Here is a 22,073-nt window from a genome sequence, read left to right as displayed (position 1 = left end):
GTCGAAGACAACAACTGATCAATCAATCATCCAATTTGGACTTGTGAAAGAGATTTTTAATATTTTTGAATTTGTTAAAATGCATTTTTTCCATAGTTTCCGGTTATTAAAATAGAAGTGAAGCAGATAGTAATGAAAACTTCTATATTAAAGGGACCTATAAAGTTCTCAACCAAACAATATAGTTTCCTAAAAAAGAACAACTAAATTTTGTTTCAATGGTTAACCATTTCTTAGGGGATAGGCCAAACAATTTTTCATTGTTAACCATCATTTATGAGTTGAAGACCTATTTTGTCTGTTTTTCCTTCTTTGGTTTTCTTCAGTTTCTGAATGATTTCAATATACCAGGACTGAGAAACCACATCATGCTGCAATTTTTCTTCTCCCATCATTAATCCCCTACTTTGTTCTTAGCTAAAACTCCTCAATTACATTTGCATGTACCACTTTTAATTAATACCCTCCTAACCTATCTCAATCAATCAATCATTAGTCAATGTTTTTATATCTCTCTTTCTTTAGAGAAGATTAATTTCTCTTTTAATGTTTTTTCAACTGGGATTTGTAACGAACATGCAAATTCCATATGGTGATTATAGTCACTTATTTGAATTTGGTAACGGATAGAATATGTCTACTCCACCCCATTTAAGATTTTGATTATTGCATTGCATTGTGACCAAATATATAGTTTGTACTTTGAACATAACATTTCAGTTCACTAAAACAAAGATGGGTTTGAATTTAAGTAGCGCTCAAAGTTATCTTTGTAGAGTGATTCAACTTTCATCAAAGTATAGCTGGATCTTCATAAAAAGGCACCCATTAGTTTCTAGTGCCTTGATTTTCCTCTTCGTGTTGTACTTGTTCCTTTCTTATGTTTACCACTTCTTGCTTTACATGTTCCCATTCCTTTTGTGCACTGCAATCTTTGTTAAAATCTTTTGGAGCTCTGAGCAAAACCTTATTATAGATGTAAAAAAGGACAGCAAGAAAAAGAAAGTGGAGAGTGATGAAATTGCTGAAAAAAGGCATCCAAATACACCAATCTATGGAAGGCATGGAACCCTTGTTAAGTGTCCATCACAAAATGCAACAAGCAGAAGAAGGAACTTCACTGGGAGGAAGTTGGATGTGTACGGCGATCTAGAACACAAGGCGAAAGATTTGACCGAAGTGTTCCAAAATGAATTCACTAACATAATGTTTGGAAAATCAAGATCTTATAGGGTAGATGATGATCATTCGGATTTCTATGACTCTGTGGTGAAACATGAGACTCCTAAGTGTAAAAACGTGTTCTCTTCCGAACTACCACCACTGCCTGCCACCCCGAATCCACGCAATGTTAATCTCCACAATGATACCAAGAAAGAAGAGACTGATGAAAAGAATCCCAAGGATGAAGAAGTTAAAGAAGATATCGAGAAATCTGGTGAGATGACAGAGGATGAGCAGAAAGTTCCAATGGATATAGGTATCGCCGTGACGGAGAGAACCAAGAGGCTAGAGAACCTGATGGTAAGGAGAAGAGCAAGGGAGCAACTGAAGTTGCACATTGAGAAAGTTTTGGTTGATATGAAATCATCAGCTGCCAGAGGACAAAACATTGCACCATTGCTTGTGGCAAAAGTAAACAACTCTATGGATTCTTCAAAGGATGATTTTGATGGCATAGAGATGCCAGGTTCTGCACCAGCTATGAGAAGTCCTTTTGATATTCCCTATGATCCTTATGAAGAGAAACCCAATCTAACTGGGGATAACTTTGCTCAAGAATTCCCTTCTAGTCCACCACCCAACAAGGATACGGCATTCAGCAGGCATGAAAGCTTCATTTATGGATCCTCATATCAAAGTAATAGAAGGCATCTTTTAGGTAACAATCTGATCTTTTCAAAATTCAAAATGCTTAATTTTAGTCTTTAATGATATGTTATCATTTACTACACTAAAAACTGAAGGCCAAAACTAAAAATTTATCTAAGTTTTTTTCATATTTATTTCATTTAACTTTCTATTCAAATAATAACATATATTAGACAACAAATAATAATAATAATAATAACAAGAACATATTTGTTTTGAGATTATCGTTGCATATATATGTATATATATACACCAAAATCAACTACTAAATAAACAACAAAATATAAATATAAATATTAAAAATAAATTAAATAACACATGTATTTAAACACAAAAAAATACTAAAGAATTATTAGAATTTATTATTTTTGATTATCACTGTGTCATCAATTCAATTTTTTTTCTTTAGTTTAATAATCTAATAACATATTTTATTTTTATATTTTTAAATATTAATAGTTAATTCATGACAAAATAATGAATTTTAATGGCTTCTAATATTTTTCTTTACACAAATATACAATGATTGATGTTGGAATATAAATAAATTTTGATACAATTAAAATTTCTTTAAGGAATTTTTTTTGTGATTTCAATGTATCATGTTTTCTGCAAATCTTAAATTTTAGGGTCAATTTTGTTAATCTACTCTTTGGGGTTGGAATTCTAATTATAAAATTAGGCTAGGTCCACTAGTATTAAACTATTAATAGAAAAAAAAAGGTTCTATTTTAGGCTAAAGAACTTTAATATGAAAAAAGAGGTGAATTTTTACCTTTTTAATATGACAGTTGAATGTATACATATTATTACTGTTGCAGGTAGAGGAAACCATGACTGGTTTAGCCAATTATCCAGATACGGCACTGAAGCAGCTGAATCAGTAACTCCTAATCCACTAAGCGACTACGACGAAACCACACATGACGAAGCAGAAGAGAGATGCGAATTCGAAGATAACGACGACATCGAAAGAAAAGAAGAGGACGTTGAAGCAGCAGAAGAGATCAACAATGCTGCTCCAACAATCAAGCATAACGTAACTCAATCACAGATAGAAGAAATCGCAGAAGACAACGACTCTGTCTACAAATCCGTTCCAGCTACCCTAGCCGCCGCCGCTAACGCTAACGCTAACAACGATAAAAATAATCAAGAAAACGCGACCTTAGACAACAGTACGTTAAGAAGCCACACACCTTCGCTTTCTCTGGCTTCAGATCTGCAAGTTGAAGTTTCCGAAGTCGGTTCGCCAACCGTAACCGTCGATGAGAGCCATGACACCGTTACTACCACAGATGGAGAGTCTGTGTTGTACGACGGAGACGTCGACAGAGACGTTACGTCCGGTAGCGAAGACATGTGGGGAGCGTCGCTGCACGCGCGAGAGAGGCGAAGAGTTAGCGAGCAAGACATATCGGAATTGAGTCACTGGAGGGAGATTTCTTCGCCGGGTTCTTTGAACGTAGACGAGGCAGAGAACGCGGCTGATGTGAGTTCAATGTCTTCGAAATCAGACTTGCCGGAAGATACACCTAGTGCAACTCATGCTGGAAGCAGAGATCACAATATCTTTGGAATTGGTATGATGGATTTTAGAGGAGAAATTTCCAGTAGATCACATCCTTCCCCTTCTTCTTCTTCTTCTTCCAAAGTGCCGCCGCGACGGAAGCGATTTATACCTAGCCGTAGCGCCGAGCGTACACCTGATCGTCGACCACAATATTCAGAAAAAGAAGAGGTAAGACTTGTTTGATAGTTAGCTTCGTGATTAGACACATACGTATTATATATGGAATTTAATTGTTATATATTGTTATCACAAAAATAGAATTTTAGATATCTAACAATATTAAAAAAAAATAATTACCAAATCAATCACCCAAATTTTAAAAGCTAATATTTTAGTCTCCAAAAAAAAATTATATATATTATAATCTCTAACTGGATTTTTCGGTTATTTTGTGACAACACTTATTAACGAAAACTGCTAAGTTGGCACGTTAATTTACACATGTGACTATTAGATGAATACTTAACAACTCCATATATGAATTAACGTGCAAACTCTGCGTCAGGAAGTAGATTGAGACTGTTATGTCTCATGGAAAAAAATATTGTGATTTGATCTTTATATTAATTTTTTTTGGGGTAAAAATATCCGCTTTTAAATTTTTAGAAACTGATATAGATAATTACTTTAAAAAAAATACTATATGTGTATATAAAAAATAACTACTATGTATTTGCTCATAAATACATAAGTTATTTAACTCAGTCTCAATTTATATTTTATATTTTAATATATATTGAATACAAGTGATTAATTTAGTACATGATTCTTGATGTACACTTAGTATAGTTTCTTGAATTTGAATCAAATTAATACTAGTCAATTCTTCATAATTTTTAAAAAAATATTGATAACATTTTTATAGATATTCAAAATTAATTTTTTTTAAACTCACTAAATTACTGTCATAAATAATCTTTTAATCATATAAATTTAATTAGATGACAAAGTAAGTAAAAATTAAACTTATTCATTTGCAGGGAAAGGAGAACTCTAAATTCATGAACAAACTATGCCTTTTGCACTTAGCATTTGGCACTCTACCATTTCGTTTTAGTTAACTTACGTAGATAGAAGGTGTATTGTTGAGATAATAATTTTTTTGGGTTAAAAATGTAACACCAACAACATATCTAAAACCTGTTTTTTACTTTGTTTTTCTTTACATTTACACAACTTTGTTTTGTAACAGGAATGGATTAATGTGACAGAGAATTTGATAAACAGGGTAGTAAACAACTCGGCAACTACTGAACAAGAAAACATTCAGATCATGAAAGGTAATGAAGATAGTGGTGGTGCATCAGTTGTAAGACAAGAAGTAGTTTATGAAGTTCCAACCAACTCAAGTTCATCAACTTCACCAAGGTCTATATTATTCCATAAGGCCATGGTAGACCAAGCTTCTTCATCAGCTCATAATCAGGAAATGCAATTAGACGTTCAACAATCTAACGTTGAGGATACGGTACCAGAAACCTTATACGGTGAAAGCGAACTTGACAACAAGCCTCAAAATAATCAGCCTTTAGACCTTAGTCATTCTCAGGTGTGAATTGTTCTAGCAAGTATTTTGCTTATTGCTTCTTTTATCTATATTTTTAGTAGCAAGTTAAACATTGAACATACAAGGGTTAGTTATAACTGTTAGTCAGAGTGATGAAACTCTTATTACTCAAGCCTTTTGGGCTATTATCAAATGTTCTGGTCTAGTTTGACTCTAATCTTATTTGGGTCTATCACTGACAAACCGTTATTCACTCACATAAATCTCAATTAGTGTATCTTAAAGGTGAACTTTTAAAGAATTCATATAATTTAACTATGGTTGTAACCTAGTTTGCCAACGACTAAGCCATAACTTGTGCATTATTTGTGATATTGACTAGGAGCATAGCCATTCCCCTGATACTTTCATTGAAGAATCAAAGAAAGACGAGAGCAATGAAGGCAAACTGATACCTTTAATTAGACAAGATGATAGTGCAGAACCCTCTATACCAGCTGAGGTGATGGCTTCAAAAGACATGAATGAGAAATCAAGAGATTTATTTGATGATAAGGTAACATTTGAGACTTTAAAAATTGACATGTTTTAGTATATTAGTCCGTCAAAACGCTATTACCTGTTGGTGTTGGCAATGTAGATCCCACTATTTGTTGATAATTTTTGGTCATGTTACATGACCAATAGTTGTGTTGTGTAGTCTGCATATAGCTAACATAAGGAAAAACAAAGAAATCAACTAATTAAAAATAGAGTTGCTAGCTACATAATATTGTCGGTCACTTTTTTTTCTCTCTTTTTTTTAATCTCTTACTATTATACATCTTTCTTGTAAAATTCAATAGGAGACCATGAACTCACAAATGCAAGAATCATCCTCACTAGTACACACAGAGAGTGAAGATAAACCCCAAGAATCAATAACACAAGAGGCTACCGAGGAACCATTAATAAATTTTGAAGCAAGTGGCACAAATTATACTAAAGATGTTGAAGGAGAACATGCAGATTTGAATATGAATGAAGTCATAGGTTTATCGGAATCAAAAGGTGAAAGTGATAACAAGAATGAATTAGATAAGTCACATCATGCCTCAGAAGAAGTGAATCTTTTGCAAAAGGAGCCAAATCAAAAGGTTGAAGATCATATGAAGCAAGACAAGTTGGACACACAAAAAATCTCTGAAGAATCTTCACTACCAAAGGTCACTGATGTAATCATCGATGCGGAAGAGAAGTTATTAGAATCTGATAATAGCAATAATGAAACCAAGCTTTTGTCTAAATCAACAAATGAAATTGATGAGGTGAGTAACAACGAAAATGAAAAAGCATGAAGAGTTACTTCAGCTTGAGGATCTTAGTGCACCAAAGCCAAATAAACCAAATGATAGCTCAAAGTTCCAAAGAGTCAGTAGTTTTGGTTGAACATGGTATTAGTGGAGCCAATTTTGATTGAACCAAAGACGAAAAATGAGGGCCTTGAAGAGTATTCGCTAAGGAGAAAAAAGAACTCTACATCAAGTTTTTTACATCTAATTATCAAATTAAATAATAACATGTGAACCTTTTCTTGACATGAGTAGAGACTTAAGCTGATAATTGAATGAATAATTCAAAAAGAACTTGATATACCTTTGTGAAGTGGTTCACTTGGACAAGTGTTTGAGGCTTGCTACTTTTTGGTGTTAGCACACAAGGAAGCGGAGTTCCATTACTTAGTTTTTTCCATCATCAAGTGTCAGATTAATCATGAGTCTGAAGTAGACAAAAGGAGATGGCATGAAGCAATCAAATATAGTATTTAATTTCACGCAATGAATGTGTTGTACATGGTTCCCATTTCCCAAGTTCAGAACATTATTCTCAGTCACAATGTACATAATGTTATCGTACTTAACAATGTAAATATATAAAAGGAAATTGTATTTTTGTTATCCAATACTTCAAAAAATGTATAAAAATAAAACTCCCATTATACAACTTCAACCATTAGGTAAGAGAGATCTGACAATTGATTTCGTTGACTACTTGTCCTTGACTCCCTTGTTTCTTCTCTTTGGTTCCATTGCTCATAGACACAGTGAAGTAGCTTTGCAATGAGTGACATGGATGAATATGATAGGTTGTACAAGAATCCCAACGAACCCATTGAAGCTCGTCTCAAAGACCTTCTTTCTCGTATGACTTTGAAGGAAAAGATTGCTCAGATGACCCAAATAGAGCGCAGGGTTGCTAGCTCCTCTGCTCTCAAGGACTTAAACATTGGTATCTATCTATTTATCTATAGCTTGGCCCCTTTCTAATTGAGTTCGAATTTTAGAAAGTTCGTTAATGCTTCAACAACTTTACATCCAGTAACTGGTGTTTTTCGCAGCTAAGCAAACTCTTGAGTTCCACGGATTTAGGTAAACTTTTGAGTTTGATTGGCTTATATATTGATTGGGGGTTTAGGAGACTTGGGTGACAGATTTATATACAATGTCTTGAACTTGTTTGAACCATGGACGTTTCTACTTGTCAGTTTCTACATTCTGTGATCATTACTTTATTTACATGGTACATTTACTTATTTCTGTTTTTCTGAAGGAAGTGTATTCAGGGGAATGGATCCTCTCCAGTTTTTTCAACACTTGACAAAATACAGTGCAATCTCTTACCTTTGATTTTAATAGTGGGACCAGAAATAAATAAGAGAGAGGGTGTGGTGAATGGTTAGATTAAACACTGCACACCATCCAGTTTTTTATTCACTGGAGAGGATCCACTCCCGTGTATTCAGTGCTCCAAACAATGGACCTTTTGAGAAGGCACTGTCATCAGATTGGTCTGATATGGTGGACGGCTATCAGAAGTTGGCGCTTGAATCACGGTTGGGGATACCAATCATTTATGGGATTGATGCTGTTCATGGTAACAATAGTGTCTACGGTGCTACTATATTTCCTCACAATGTTGGTCTTGGAGCTACCAGGTTGGTGTTCAATCTTCTCTCTTCACTTTGTTGTGTGTTTTGGGAGTATGCTCTCCCTTCATGTTCTTCCAGCCTGAATTTTCTAATAAACTTCTTGATATGTTAGCTAGAAACCTTTGTGATTGGAACCTTAACTTCAAATGGAGTCATTCCACATAAGTAGCTATTGAGATTAGAGTTATTAAAAGGTAGCTGAAAAAACCAAGGAAAATATGATTGAGATATAATATTATTGATAAGCTCAATTGTCAGAGCAGTAAGAGGTCGTGTGTACTTCAAAAGATGCCTAGAAGACCAAATACTTTCATGTTCTTGTATTCAATTTAATTCTTAAGAGCATGAATTCCAGCTCCTGATTTGGTAAGAGATTGCTTCTAGGTCATCTAGATTATGCTTTGTTTTGACATACAAGTCTTGTTGTTATCTTAAACAAACTTTGGTTTTTCATTCATGGTGTGGTAGAGATACAGATCTTGTTCAAAGAATTGGAGCTGCAACTTCACTTGAACTCAGAGCTAGTGGAATTCACTACACTTTTGCTCCTTGTGTGGCAGTAAGGCATCATAATCAACCAATCATTATTTGTTTCTGAATTAGTTATGCTCATTAAAAAAAATCTTCTGACTTCCACTCTATACAAGAGTCATTTTAGCAATTCGTGCAATGTCAACAGTGGTTAGGCATGGTGTTAAAACTGGTATTTATTGAATGAAAATGCAGAAATTACAATAGAATAGAAAATGATAGCAGAGGAATTTCGAGAGTCCTCTTCTCTCCTAGTCTAGGCCTTTCCAAGTCTTTTCCTGCCCCAATACCTATTCGGTTCCTCCTTTTATTGCCTCACCCTCTCTCTAATCGAAATCTTCATAATCATGCAATTTCCCTGATTCTCCTCTGATTGATTCAATCAGTTATTGCCTCCTAAAATCATGCAGTCCCTGATTCTCCTTTAACTAATTCAATCAGTTATTGCTTCCTAAAATAAATCAATTATTTAAATCAGTTATTCCTCCCTTTCCTTTATTATTTCGTCTAGAATAATGATAAGGTAAAGGGATCATTATCTTCCCTTTTTTAGATGCCTGCACTGCTGACTCAGCATTTTCCTTAGGGTATGTAACAATACCCTCCCCTTGAAGCATCACCTTGTCCTCAAGGTGAAAGGAGGAAAAAATGGCCTGGATCTCTCTTGCTGCCTCCCAAGAATTTTCAAATTCAGGGAGGTCCTTCCACTTGATCAAAACCTCCAGGTTCCCATCAGCCTTCTTTCTAACAGCCAATACATCTTCAGGTTCTGCTTGCAGTACATACTCCTCAGTCAAGGCTACTGGTAGGGGCTGAACCTGAGTGCTGGGGTTTACACATTTCTTCAACAAGGAGACATGAAAAACTGGATGCACTCTTGCATTGGGGGGAAGCTTCAGCTTATAAGCAACTTGTCCAATTTTCTCTAGAATTTCATAGGGACCATAGAATCTAGCACTCAGCTTCTGGTTTACTCTCCGGGCCAGTGTCTTCATCCGGTAGGGTTGCAACTTGAGATATACATGTTCCCCTGGTTCAAAAACCACTTCTCGCCTCTTACGATCTGCATATGTTTTCATCCGGTTCTGCGCCCTTTCTAGTTGGAACCGCAGCTCGTCCAGCATCTGATTGCGTTCCCCCATTAGAACTCTAACTTCCTCAACTGCAGCTTCTTCCCCTCCTCTCAACAACGCGGGAGGTTCTCTCCCGTAGAGTGCTTTAAATGGAGTCATTTTGATGGAGCCATGATAATTGGTATTATACCAATATTCAGCCCAACTCAACCAGCGAGGCCACTGTGTTGGTTTGGAACCTGTGAAGCATCGAAGATAGGTCTCCACGCACTTGTTCACCGCTTCACTTTGTCCATCAGTTTGCGGGTGATGGGCCGAACTCATTTTTAGCGCTGTGCCTGCTGCCTTAAAAATTTCAGACCAGAAAGCACTCATGAAGAGTCTATCTCGGTCGGAAACAATGGAACTTGGGAAACCATGAAGCCTCACAACCTCCTTCACGAACAGTTCAGCCACTTCTTTGGCTGTGTATGGGTGAGAAAGGGGAAAAAATGTGCATATTTGGTCAATCTATCCACCACCACAAAGATGGTGTCTTTCCCGACAGCTTTCGGAAGCCCCCCAATGAAATCCATGGAAATATCCGACCAGACGTTGGTCGGAATTGGAAGTGGTTGCAGCAGGCCGGCCGGTGATAAAGTGGAGTGTTTGTTCCTCTGGCACACCTCACATTGCTTCACATATTCCATGATAGTTCCCTTCATTCCTTCCCAAAACAAAACTCCTGATATCCTCTTGTAGGTTCTAAAGAACCCGGAATGCCCTCCTATCTTCGAATCATGGAATTCTCGGAGGAATTTAGGAATCCACTTGGAATGCTTCGAAATGACTAACCGGCCATGGTACAGCAGCCTCCTATTGCGCCATTCATACCCAGCTGCTATTTCTCTCCCCTGAATCAAGTCTTGGATAATCCCTTGTAGCTTGGGATCTTGCTGGACTTCTTCCTCTATGCCTTCCCAATCTGCTGTGGACACTACTGAAACTGCTGCAAACTGAAATTTCCTGGAGAGTGCATCAGCAACTCGGTTATCACTTCCTGCCTTGTATTTGATCTCAAAGTCGTACCCGAGCAGCTTAGTTATCCATTTTTGCTGTTCTTCTCCACCAATCCTCTGATCAAGCAAAAATTTGAGGCTTTTTTGATCCGTGTAAACCGTGAATCGCCGTCCTAAGAGGTAATGTCTCCACCTTTGGATGGCCAATACGATGGCCATCAGCTCCCTCTCATACACGGATTTGGCTTGGGCCCTCTCTGAGAGTTTTTGGCTCATAAATGCTATGGGTCTGCCCTCTTGTAACAGCACCGCCCCAATTCCTTTTCCAGAAGCATCGGTCTCTAAAGCAAATGGCTTGGAAAAAAGATGGAATGGCTAATACCGGCACGGTCACCATGGCCTTCTTCAATTGTTCGAAGGCTGCCTGCGCGTCACTTCCCCATCGGAAACAGTCTTTCTTCAACAGTTGCGTGAGAGGCCAGGCGATAGCACCATAGTTCTTCACAAACCGGCGGTAGTATCCGGTCAGCCCCAAAAAACCCCGCAACCCTTTTAAATCCTTCGAAATGGGCCAATCTACCATGTCTTGTATTTTCTGAGGGTCTGCAGCCACCCCTTCATTGGAAATCACATGCCCCAAGTAATCAATCTTCTCTTGGGCGAATTTGCACTTCTTCTTGTTGAGGAAGAGTTTATGGCTCCGGAGGACCGTGAATATTTGTCGCAAGTGATCCCAATGATCCTCTAAACTGCTACTATAAACAAGAATATCGTCAAAAAATACCAGAATAAATTTCCTCAGGAAAGGCCTCAATACCTGGTTCATGAGTGCCTGGAAAGTGGAAGGGGCGTTGGTAAGCCCAAAGGGCATCACCATGAACTCATAATGGCCCTCATGAGTTCGGAATGCTGTCTTGGGAATGTCCTCTTCCCGCATACGAATCTGGTGGTATCCCGATTTAAGGTCGAGCTTCGAAAACACCCTTGCTTCTCCCACCTCATCCAACAGCTCTTCGATGATCGGAATGGAAAACTTGTCGGCCACCGTGATCCGGTTCAAGGCCCTGTAGTCTACGCAAAACCGCCAACCACCATCCTTCTTGACTAAAATGACTGGACTCGAGAACGGGCTGGTGCTGGGCCGAATTATTCCCGAACTCAACATCTCCTCTACTATTTTCTCAATCTCGGTCTTCTGGTAATGGGGATAACGGTATGGCCTAATGCGAGGAATTGTTGATCCTTCCTTCAAGATTATGGCATAATCTTGTTCTCTCTTGGGAGGTAGTCCCTCCGGTGTGCTAAATAAGTCCCCAAAAGATTGCAGAAATTGCTCAACATCCCCAGAAAAGGGTTCTGCAGGTTGGGTTTCAGTGGCTGCCAGGACAGGGGTGATGACAAAACCTTCTTCTTGATTCTTTAGCGCTTGCAAGGTAGTCTTCCAAGAGGCCTTACTTCTGCTTAGTGAAGGATCTCCCTGCAAATGGAATTCCTTATCTCCTTGCTTCCAGCTCAAAGTTAATTCATTATAATCCCCCACAAATTTTCCCAAGCTGGCCAGCCATCCTGCTCCAAGAACAACCTCTGAACAGCCCAGTTTCATGACAAAAAAACTCTGAATAATTGGAATTCCTTGAATAGTCACCTGCAGTTTCTCACAGCCCTCATGTCCCCTTTCTATGGCACCATTCCCTACCTCTACTCGAAATTCCCGTACTCTTTTCACTGGCAGGGACAGCCACCTAACCACCTCGGTGGCTATGAAGTTTGCCGACGCTCCTGGGTCTATGAGCACCATCACTTCCTGGCCCATGATCGCCCCTCTCACCTTGAAGGTTTTGTGTGTTGTCAATCCCCAAAAACTGTAGGAAGACAACTGCAGTTCAACTCCTTTGGGTTTCTCCACTGGCAATTCTGACCTCTCATCCTCCTGCTCGGCTTCGTGGTCTTCTTCTTCTTCTTCAATCAACAAAATCTTGTAGTGTTTCATAGGACAGACATGGGTCGGTCCCCACTTCTCTCCACAACGGAAACATAAGCCTTTCCGCTGTCGCTCTGCCCATTCCTCATCGGAGAGTCACCGCGTTCCACTGCCTCTGGTCCCAGAGGATGACGCCGCGCCGCCTCCCCCAACCGAGATCGAGTTAGTGCTAGCGCGTGTGATCGAAGGGGCTCAGTTGGTGTTGGGTCCCGATTCCACTCTCACTCCGCTTCTGGAATCATGTAAGTTGGGATGAGTCCAGTTAGGATTTTTTTGAAATCCCATGCTGATAGATCCAGGTCCCCCCGACCCGCCTCCTTTGGATCCTCCTTCTCCTTTTCTGCCCGTCGAGTTCACTCCGGAATCCTGCCAGGCACGGTTTCTCCACTCAATCGCCATGGCTCTATCCATCAACGCCGGCAGATTATCAAAGCTTGCCACGTCCAGTTCTGCCTGAATCTCCCTTCTAAGGCCGTTCACAAAAATACACATGAGAGTCTCTGCCCCGAGGTTTCGTTGTGTCCTGGCCGCTGCTTCAAAATCTCTTCGGTACTGTGCGACGTCTCCGACTTGGCGCACCTGTAATAGCGGAGCCATTGGGTTAAGAGCTGCTTCTGGTTGGAACCTCTTTAGGAGGTCTTGCTTGAACCTCATCCAGGTATGAAAAGGAGTGTTCTTCCCACCATTCGAACCAGGTGAGGGCCTCCCCTTCCAAAGCCAGTGTTGCGAAATCCAGCCTCTACGCCATAACTACTCCGATTACCCTGAAGTAGCGTTCCATTCTCACCAACCAGCCATTCGGATCCTCCCCCGAGAATATCGGTAAGTCAAATTTTCGAATTGGTTCGAATCTCCTCTGCCCTTCGTCTTCTGCACCGTTCCCTTCTACCCTCTCGTCATCTTGCTCGTTCCTTCCACCGTCATTTCCTCCTCCGGTGTCGTTTGCACCAGCGCCTCCACCTTGGTGCTGTTGAGGTAGCCACTCCCTTATTTGTCTCAACATATTTGCTGAGAATGCCTCCAAGGATCGTTGTTGAGCTTCCTGTAACTCCTCAATCCGTTTCTCTACCGCATCCAACCTTGACTCCATGGCAGCTCGCGTGGACACCATGCACAGAACACCCAGAACCGGTGCTCTGATACCAGTTGTTAAAACTGGTATTTATTGAATGAAAATGCAGAAATTACAATAGAATAGAAAATGATAGCAGAGGAATTTCGAGAGTCCTCTTCTCTCCTAGCCTAGGCCTTTCCAAGTCTTTTCCTGCCCCAATACCTATTCGGTTCCTCCTTTTATTGCCTCACCCTCTCTCTAATCGAAATCTTCATAATCATGCAATTTTCCTGATTCTCCTCTGATTGATTCAATCAGTTATTGCCTCCTAAAATCATGCAGTCCCTGATTCTCCTTTAACTGATTCAATCAGTTATTGCTTCCTAAAATAAATCAATTATTTAAATCAGTTATTCCTCCCTTTCCTTTATTATTTCGTCTAGAATAATGATAAGGTAAAGGGATCATTATCTTCCCTTTTTTAGATGCCTGCACTGCTGACTCAGCATTTTCCTTAGGGTATGTAACACATGGGTTTGTACTTTTGCGGCATCTATTCTTGGTAGCATGGAAGAGGTGATAGATGGCAACCCTATATTGACGTTTACAAGTAAAGAGCAAAATCATACTTAATGTAGTGTTACAATCCAGATTTTGGCCTAGATAAGCAGTGGTTATTTGGTCCTTACTCCTTATTTGAAAATATTATTTGGCATTTTACCTTGAAGCAATTAATATTGTGTATGTTCTGTACTTAGTACTATTGCTGTGTACAGTTACTCTGTACTGTACAACAAAGTCTCTTACAAATAATATTAGAGTTGTATAGTAATACTCACACATTCACGAAAAAAAAGGGTTATGAAAGAGAGTAAAAATGTTTCGCTTCTTCTGAACTGAATTTAGAGATGAGAATTGATTCTGGTTAATAAAAACCAAACATCTTCTCAAATTGATGAAATTTTGGAAAACTTAAGATTTAAACATCCATGACAATAAGAGGCATAGGTTGTGCTTCTTTTTCTTTTATTTGTGGCACTTAACATTCAAATAGACTAGTACTGAAAATGCAGATATTCAACTCACATAAATAGTTGAATGGACAGGTTTGTAAAGATCCAAGATGGGGAAGATGCTATGAGAGTTACAGTGAAAACACTGAAATTGCTGGAAAGATTACTTCTTTTGTTTTAGGTTTGCAGGGCCATCCTCCGGAAGGATACCCAACAGGCTACCCGTATGTGGCTGGAAGGTAGACGAAAGCCATTGATGCTACTTACATTGGTGGAGAGACAGAGACGGAAAGATGGAGACTGAGAGACAGAGACGGAAAGACTGGAATTGAAATAAATCTTAATATTCTCTTTAGTGTAAAGTGGAAGACAGAAATTGAAACAAGAATGAAATTTTAATTTAATTTGTATAAAAGATAAAATTAGAATTAATTAATTGAAATGAAGGTATTTTAGGTATAAAATATTATTAAAATTTCAGTCTTCATCTTTAAAAATTTTAGTCCCCTATGTTCCCATTTTTTGGAGGTACTCAAATACTAAAATTTTGGGGACAAAGATAGAAATTTTAATACCAGTCTCTAAACCAACAAACATGATATTGAGTCTCAGTCTCTAGTCTCTGTCTCATTACCTCAAACCAAATGCTAGCTAAGAGACTTAATCTACAAATCTCTTACCTTTGTCATCTTTTTTCTTCATAGTCTTCTCTTGACTGTATTTTTGAATTGATTGTAAATGAAAATGCATCTGGTTGAAATTCCTTTAGCAATCTATATACCAGCATAAATCTTTAAAAGCCATCACAATCTCAAGTTGTGAAATTACTCTTTTCGGAATTTGAAACAAACACATCCTAAAAAGAAGGAAATCTCTATGGCTTTTGAGTTTCCTGAAGTTATTGTGAAAGGGAGTAACTCAACTCTCATTGTGCAGGAAAGATTTATTTTTCCTTCTATCCCAAGTACTGCTGTAAAATGTGACATGTTTGTTTAAAAAATTTGTTACATTTTTCCTAGTTTACATGTCATTTATTTTACACATATGTGCAATTTAAGTACTTGCATGCTCTTGGAGTATTTTTAGTGCATGATCCAAAAGCATCCATAACCACTCATTCTATATCTTTTATATAACTTCTAAACATTATAAACAAAAACAAGAAGCTGTAAATGTTCTTTGAGCACAATGAGTTAGCTTTCATTTTTTTTTTTTAAAATGAGCGATGAGTTACATATCTTTCTTTATCAAGGCCATATTCATTCACCTGAGTTGCATTACAGGAACAATGTTATTGCTTGTGCCAAGCATTTTGTTGGAGATGGAGGAACAGAGAAAGGTGTAAATGAGGGGAATACTGTGTTATCATATGAAGACTTGGAGAGAATACACTTGGTCCCTTACGTGTACTGTATACAGCATCGAGTTTCGACCATTATGGTGTCATATTCTAGCTGGAATGGAAACAAACTCCATGGTCACCATTTTCTTCTAACTGAAATTTTGAAAGGAAAACTAGGCTTCAAGGTGGGATGTTTTCTACAAATTTTATCTTGAGTAAAGTGAAAATTAGATTCTCGAGGATTTTGACTTAGAACTAAGTAGTCTTTGAAGAAAATAAAAGTACCATGGATATTAAACAGTGGACACTTATGTCCTTCCGCTAATGGATAGTGCAAAACGAAACAGAGTTGCCCATGTATTTCGATATCTACAGACTACAGTGGTGTGTGTCCTATTGTTGTACGTGAGCATGGAAACAATGTAGTTTTGAACAGTAAAACATTCATTATCTTTTGAGTTTCTATATAACCTTTATCAGCTGTCCTCTATTTATAACGAATCCTACTAAATTAGGTGAAGTTTTGCTCCAAAAGTTGTTATCTTACATAACAATCTTTCAAAAATAGACACATTGCAGTAGTTGACGGTATATATAAGCACCATCGTTAAGTTTTACGTGATGAATTGATAGAAGGATATAACGTGTCCACCATTTGTTATCTTAGGGGTCCAAATTGGTACTTTTTTTTTCAAGGATTAATTGGTCCGAAGTTAAAATCTTCAGAGACCTAATTGTCACTTTACTTTATTATCTTTTAATCAATTGCTGCCATAAGCAAACCACTTTTACAAACCATGTCATTGTTACATTTTGGTACATCATTCAATCAATATATCTAGATACAATATCCAGTAATTCACCAAAAAGTTACAGTGACTGGTAAAAGGGAACACAGGGAGTGTTTTCTTTTATTTGTGAAATTCATATAAAGCATAATGGATAGACCAAATACTTTGGTATAGGGATTTGTGATTTCTGATTGGGAGGGAATTGATGAACTCTGCCAACCATACGGATCAGATTATCGTCACTGCATCTCCACTGCCATCAATGCAGGAATTGACATGGTATACTTCAATTCCCTATGTATTTTAGCAATGATGCTTAGCTTTATTTGCTTTTCTAAATAGTATCATAAGGGCATTAATATATTTTAGCAAGGTGCCTTGAGAATTGATAAGCAAAACCTGTTTTATCTTCTATTTAAATATACATTCTCAAAAATATGCAGGTGATGGTCCCTTTTAGATATGAACTTTTCTTGGAAGAGTTGGCCTTTCTAGTGCAATCAGGGAAAATACCAATAGCCAGAATTGATGATGCTGTTGAGAGGATTTTGAGAGTGAAGTTTGCTGCTAAACTTTTTGAGTTTCCTTTGACTGACAAATCTTTGCTTGATATAGTTGGTTGCAAGGTAAGCAAAATTAGCTCCCACTAAATTTCTCTTTCAAGTGCTAAGGCTTTTTACTAATCATTTTTGGATATTTTATGATACTTCCGTGTCTGATCAAGCTGAGTGAGTTTTGTCATAATCTAAAGAAGTTTTCCGTTATTGTCTTGAAATAAAGGATACAAAGACATTAGTGTTACGAAATAGAGAGTAGCGCAAGCGTTAGTGGAATAACAAAAACCAACACAAAAAGGATTAACATGGTTTGACTTAACACCTATGCCAACGAACAAAGACAACAAACAAATATTTCACTATGAAATATAAAAGAGATACAAAATAGGCGATGATTTTACTTAAAAGAAAAATATAGGTAAACAATGAAAATACTAAACAATGTGAACAAATGGATATATTGGATGTTCAATTTACTAGGTGTGCGGATGGTTATCCTAATATTAAGATTTAGGTGAGTAATTTAAGGATGTAGTGTGTTTTTATTTTATTGGGCCAATTTTAGAACTCATTATTCACAAAAGTCATTATCTACCTAGCAAAGTCCTTAATTAAATCAAATGTCTAATGAGATATCAAAATGATGACCAAACACTACCAACGCAAGTTGGCACAATTGGATGAGGGTCTGTGTTCCTTAACCATTTTTTCCAGGTTCGATACTCACTGGAGGATGGGAATGGAGCTTGCTTGGGAGAGTTGCCCACTTTGTGCCTCTGCAGTACCCAAGGGATTAGTCATTGGGTTTCCGGCCTGATGGATATTTGGTGCAAACCAAAAAAAAAAAAAAAGATGACCAAACACTCAAACCCAAGTTCCCAAATCCCTTATACATTATAGCATTTATCTCAACAGGGCACACTATCCTCACAAAATAAAAGAAACTCAAAACAACACTCTCACCAAGTATACCAAAAGGACATGTGTTGAAGCAAGAAGCAAAATTACTTCTGCTGCTGGATATACAACACGGTTGTGTTTGGTGCACAATGAGCTTCGGCTAAATGCAACAAGCCACAAAAGTTGATAAAAAACTAGGCCACCGACAATTTAACTTTTAGCAACCTAAATTGATTTTAAATATTTCAGAATAGTTAGGACAAAAACATGTTTGGGGAACGAACAAACATTTAATCTAAGCTGGAGTTTTTCTTTTAATAAAATAAAGCTTTATAATTATTATTTTTTCATGGACAAGTTCGTCCAAAAATTTAGCATTCTTAAGGGAAGGACCATGTTAAATTTATATTATAACATTATGGACATTTTGAAAACAAGAAAACGTAGGGGATGATTTTGATTTTCAACAAAAACCTCAAGAACCAAAGCAGTACTTACTTAACCTACAAAACAATGTGCCTGCAGAGGCAGTATTCTCCAAGAAATTAAGTCAATAATCATGAGGAAAAAGGAAGAGAATGAGAGAGCATCAATAAATATCTGTAAGAGACACAACTAAAACTGCTTCAACTTAAACTATCTTCGAAGGAAAAATATCCTAAATAATAAGATTTTTTGTATGGTTATGGTTCCATTTCGAATCAAAATTACTATATGTTCTTGCCAAAATGTTCACAATTTTATACTGTCATTTGAATGTTATGTACAATTTTTTTTCTTTAATTGATAGACTTCCAATTACCATCAAACTGTTTCTGCAGCCACATAGAAATCTAGCTCGAGAAGCTGTTCAAAAGTCCTTGGTCCTGTTGAAAAATGGAAAGGATCCTGGTAAACCTTTTCTTCCCTTGAGCAAGGATGCTAAAAGAATTCTTGTTTCTGGAACTCATGCCGATGATATCGGATATCAATGTGGAGGGTGGACCGGTTCTAAATATGGATCTAGTGGCCAGATCGCAATTGGTAAGCCATTGTTATATTTCTGATTCTGTATATATAATTCTCTAAGCTGCTTTAGAAGAGATCATTGCTATTATTGATGTGTTTACAAAGTGAGTTTTGGAAAGAAAGGATTGGAAAGTTTTTCGATCTGTCCACTCCCCAATACCAAGATTTAATCATAAATGTAGGATTAATATCTGCACTAAGAAATATATTTTTTTTCTTTGATTTGTTAATATTTTCCATGGTACTGAGTTGTGACATTTATACAGATATGCTTGGTTTTTGAATTTTCTTTAGAGTGGAAGTTGTGAAATTTGTAGAACGGAAGTATGTAATGTGAAAAACTTCCTTAGTTTAATAACTATTACATTTGAACTGAGGACTCAGCTTTTTGATCTGTGTCATAAATATTCAAAGAGTTTTATTGGCTATTGATCAGCTAACACAATGCTAGTCTTTTATCTGGTTTTCCAATTATTCACAATATCGGTAGAGTTTGATCATTGATGCTTCTATAGCTTAAAATCTTTGAGTAATTCGTTCCATTTCAGGCACAACTATCTTAGATGCTATTAAGGAAGCAGTGGGAGTAAAAACAGAAGTCATTTATGAGCAATATCCATCAATAGAGACCATCAAGCGCCACGAGTTTCCTTTCGCCATTGTTGTCGTCGGTGAGGCTCCCTACGCTGAGGGCAGAGGTGACAATTCAGAGCTCACAATCCCTTTTAATGGATCTAGAATCATAAACCTGGTTGCTGATAAAGTCCCAACACTAGTGATTCTGATATCTGGAAGACCATTGGTCATAGAGTCATGCTTGTTGGAAAAGATAGATGCTCTTGTTGCTGCTTGGTTGCCAGGTACTGAGGGACAGGGAATCACAGATGTCATCTTTGGTGATCATGAATTCAAGGGTCAACTACCAATGACATGGTTCAGAAGAGTTGAACAGCTTGATCAACTAGTTGATCATGGAGTTAAGTCCTATGATCCCTTGTTCCCTCTTGGTTATGGACTAGCATATAATAAGGAGAATTTATATGATTAAGGTTCTGGTTCGATTTCGTCTTCAGACACAAATACTGACACGGAAAAATATAGACAGAGACATAAAAATTGTCTTTGTATTTTATTTGATAAAAATAAATATACAAAAAGAAAGTAAAGTTGTGAAACTGGAAGAGACAAATTTGAAACTATAAACTGGAACGAGAATAAGATGGGTAAATAGTGATAAAAAATTTATGTTTTTCTATCTATTGTTGTGTCATTGTCATCCATAAAAGAAACTTGTAGATTTCTTTTTTTAAGATCGAATCTTTGTCTGTCTCTTATTTCGTCCTTCTTTTCAAACATCTTATCATTTCTGTATTTTCTCTTGGAACAAAATCCAAACTAAAGGTAAGTGCGAGGACTCATCATGAGGAGTCTTTTAGCAATATTAGACCTGGGAAAATTTATATACTAGTTCCTGAACACACCCCACCCCTTAAGAAAATTTGAAAAAACTTTAAATTTGTCATTTATATTAATTATTAAGTACACTTTCAAATTTGAATGAGCTAAAATTCTCGTATCAAAACTCTTGTTTTTTTAGTTAGTATTAAGTCTGACGAGAATAATATTTTACAACCAGCAATTCGTTGATTTTCAAACCAACCCATTAACTATCTATTATTGAGTCCTTGGATTTCCGAAATAGTGTAAAGTGCTTCGAATCATTGCTATTTGACTCGGACCTATTCTAAAAAAGTCGAGGCATTTCGAATTTTTTGTTGACACGGACAAAGTTAAGGAAAACCTCTGAAATTATTTCAATATTGGACCTTGGATTGTCACCTTAAAAGATACATTAGTAACTATTTTTCGTGAATAAAAATAAAGATTAATCTTACGTAGCTCTTCTGAAAATTCACCCTTCCCATCCTAAATATCTAAACATTGGACTAACAAGTTCACAAAGTAAAATGTCCTACATATAATCATTCTATTTTGTCAATTTTTAGCAAATCAATGATGATTCGATATTTAATGGTTTGTGAGCGAAACCTACTTCTCTTTGCAAATACGAGTTTTATTTTGCATCAAAATCCATGCCTTTGACAGTGACAAAGTAGAAGGAACCAAATTTTGCAGAAATTCAAAGTGAACAATAAAATTTAAATGTCTTGAATAAAAGGAAAATCAAATTAAATAAAGGAAAAATGTTTGGAAAAATAAAGGACAAATTGAAAAGTAAAGACTGGAAAGGATAAAAGTGGCTGAATTTAAAGGAATCGAAATGACATTACAAAGAAGATAAATTGCATGAAAAGGAAAGTTGTAGAGAATTTACATAAAAAGTAAAGACATGGAAGGAACCCTTCAAAGAAAAAGACTCTTGACTGACTCAGAAAGTCACTGGGAATGTGAGTGAGTGTGAGTGTTTTCTCTGAAAAGATTCCAACCTTTGTTCCTTCGATCTTTCACATATTTATAGAAGACTTTAATTAAATTCAGATATAACTTCCACGTGCGTTAATCCTTGAATAACTGTTACCGCTCTCCTTGAGTGCCGTCTGGAATTGCCACTAACCATCTTCACTTATTAATTTTTTCGCTTCTTCAATTGTTTCACTCTTTCTTGATGAGTCCTAGTTGATCAAAATCCTCTCCTTCATCGATTGACCATCCTCGATGAATCCTTTGTAGTTAATCTTCACTTCTTTTTTTTAACTAACAAATTGCTTTAAAGATTGAAACTTTTGCCTTTGATTCGGTTTTCTATCTATCATCTTCAACACCAGTAATCTCTTCTTCTTCAATCACTCCATTGAGTCTGCCTCTTCGATTTCCACATTTGCGTCAATCGATTAATAAAGAGTACCTAATAGAGTACCTCATTGGCTCCAATCCAAAGTTAATT

At 37.0% G+C, this 22,073-nt stretch overlaps 2 protein-coding genes across 2 annotated transcripts; both read left to right on the top strand.

The window, feature by feature from the left end:
- The first annotated feature begins 323 nt into the window (after positions 1-323).
- On the top strand, positions 324-5,105 carry LOC112701322 (uncharacterized). The gene is made up of 3 exons (XM_029288152.2): positions 324-1,882; positions 2,694-3,613; positions 4,638-5,105. Exons 1-3 carry the CDS (start codon positions 736-738, stop codon positions 4,998-5,000), a joined length of 2,430 nt encoding a protein of 809 aa, XP_029143985.2. The 5' UTR covers positions 324-735; the 3' UTR covers positions 5,001-5,105.
- A 1,837-nt stretch (positions 5,106-6,942) lies between these two features.
- LOC112702870 (uncharacterized) lies at positions 6,943-20,408 on the top strand. The gene is made up of 9 exons (XM_025754079.3): positions 6,943-7,223; positions 7,725-7,926; positions 8,389-8,479; positions 14,664-14,809; positions 15,854-16,097; positions 16,878-16,982; positions 17,147-17,329; positions 18,982-19,183; positions 19,717-20,408. Exons 1-9 carry the CDS (start codon positions 7,052-7,054, stop codon positions 20,214-20,216), a joined length of 1,845 nt encoding a protein of 614 aa, XP_025609864.1. The 5' UTR covers positions 6,943-7,051; the 3' UTR covers positions 20,217-20,408.
- The last annotated feature ends 1,665 nt before the right edge of the window (positions 20,409-22,073 follow it).

This window comes from Arachis hypogaea, chromosome 7 (assembly GCF_003086295.3).
Source record: "Arachis hypogaea cultivar Tifrunner chromosome 7, arahy.Tifrunner.gnm2.J5K5, whole genome shotgun sequence".
NCBI lineage: Eukaryota > Viridiplantae > Streptophyta > Magnoliopsida > Fabales > Fabaceae > Arachis > Arachis hypogaea.
Note: the sequence above shows the minus strand (reverse complement) of the source record. Positions and strands in the feature narration are given on the sequence as shown.

What these genes read in the sequence shown, in the direction of transcription:
- LOC112701322 (XM_029288152.2), top strand. Translation starts at nt 736, where the DNA reads ATGGGTTTGAATTTAAGTAGCGCTCAAAGTTATCTTTGTAGAGTGATT. An exon ending in TAATAGAAGGCATCTTTTAG is followed by an intron (nt 1,883 to 2,693) that starts GTAACAATCTGA and finishes TTACTGTTGCAG; the next exon opens with GTAGAGGAAACCATGACTGG. An exon ending in AATATTCAGAAAAAGAAGAG is followed by an intron (nt 3,614 to 4,637) that starts GTAAGACTTGTT and finishes GTTTTGTAACAG; the next exon opens with GAATGGATTAATGTGACAGA.
- LOC112702870 (XM_025754079.3), top strand. Translation starts at nt 7,052, where the DNA reads ATGAGTGACATGGATGAATATGATAGGTTGTACAAGAATCCCAACGAA. An exon ending in CAAGGACTTAAACATTGGTA is followed by an intron (nt 7,224 to 7,724) that starts TCTATCTATTTA and finishes GGATCCACTCCC; the next exon opens with GTGTATTCAGTGCTCCAAAC. An exon ending in GTTGGTCTTGGAGCTACCAG is followed by an intron (nt 7,927 to 8,388) that starts GTTGGTGTTCAA and finishes ATGGTGTGGTAG; the next exon opens with AGATACAGATCTTGTTCAAA.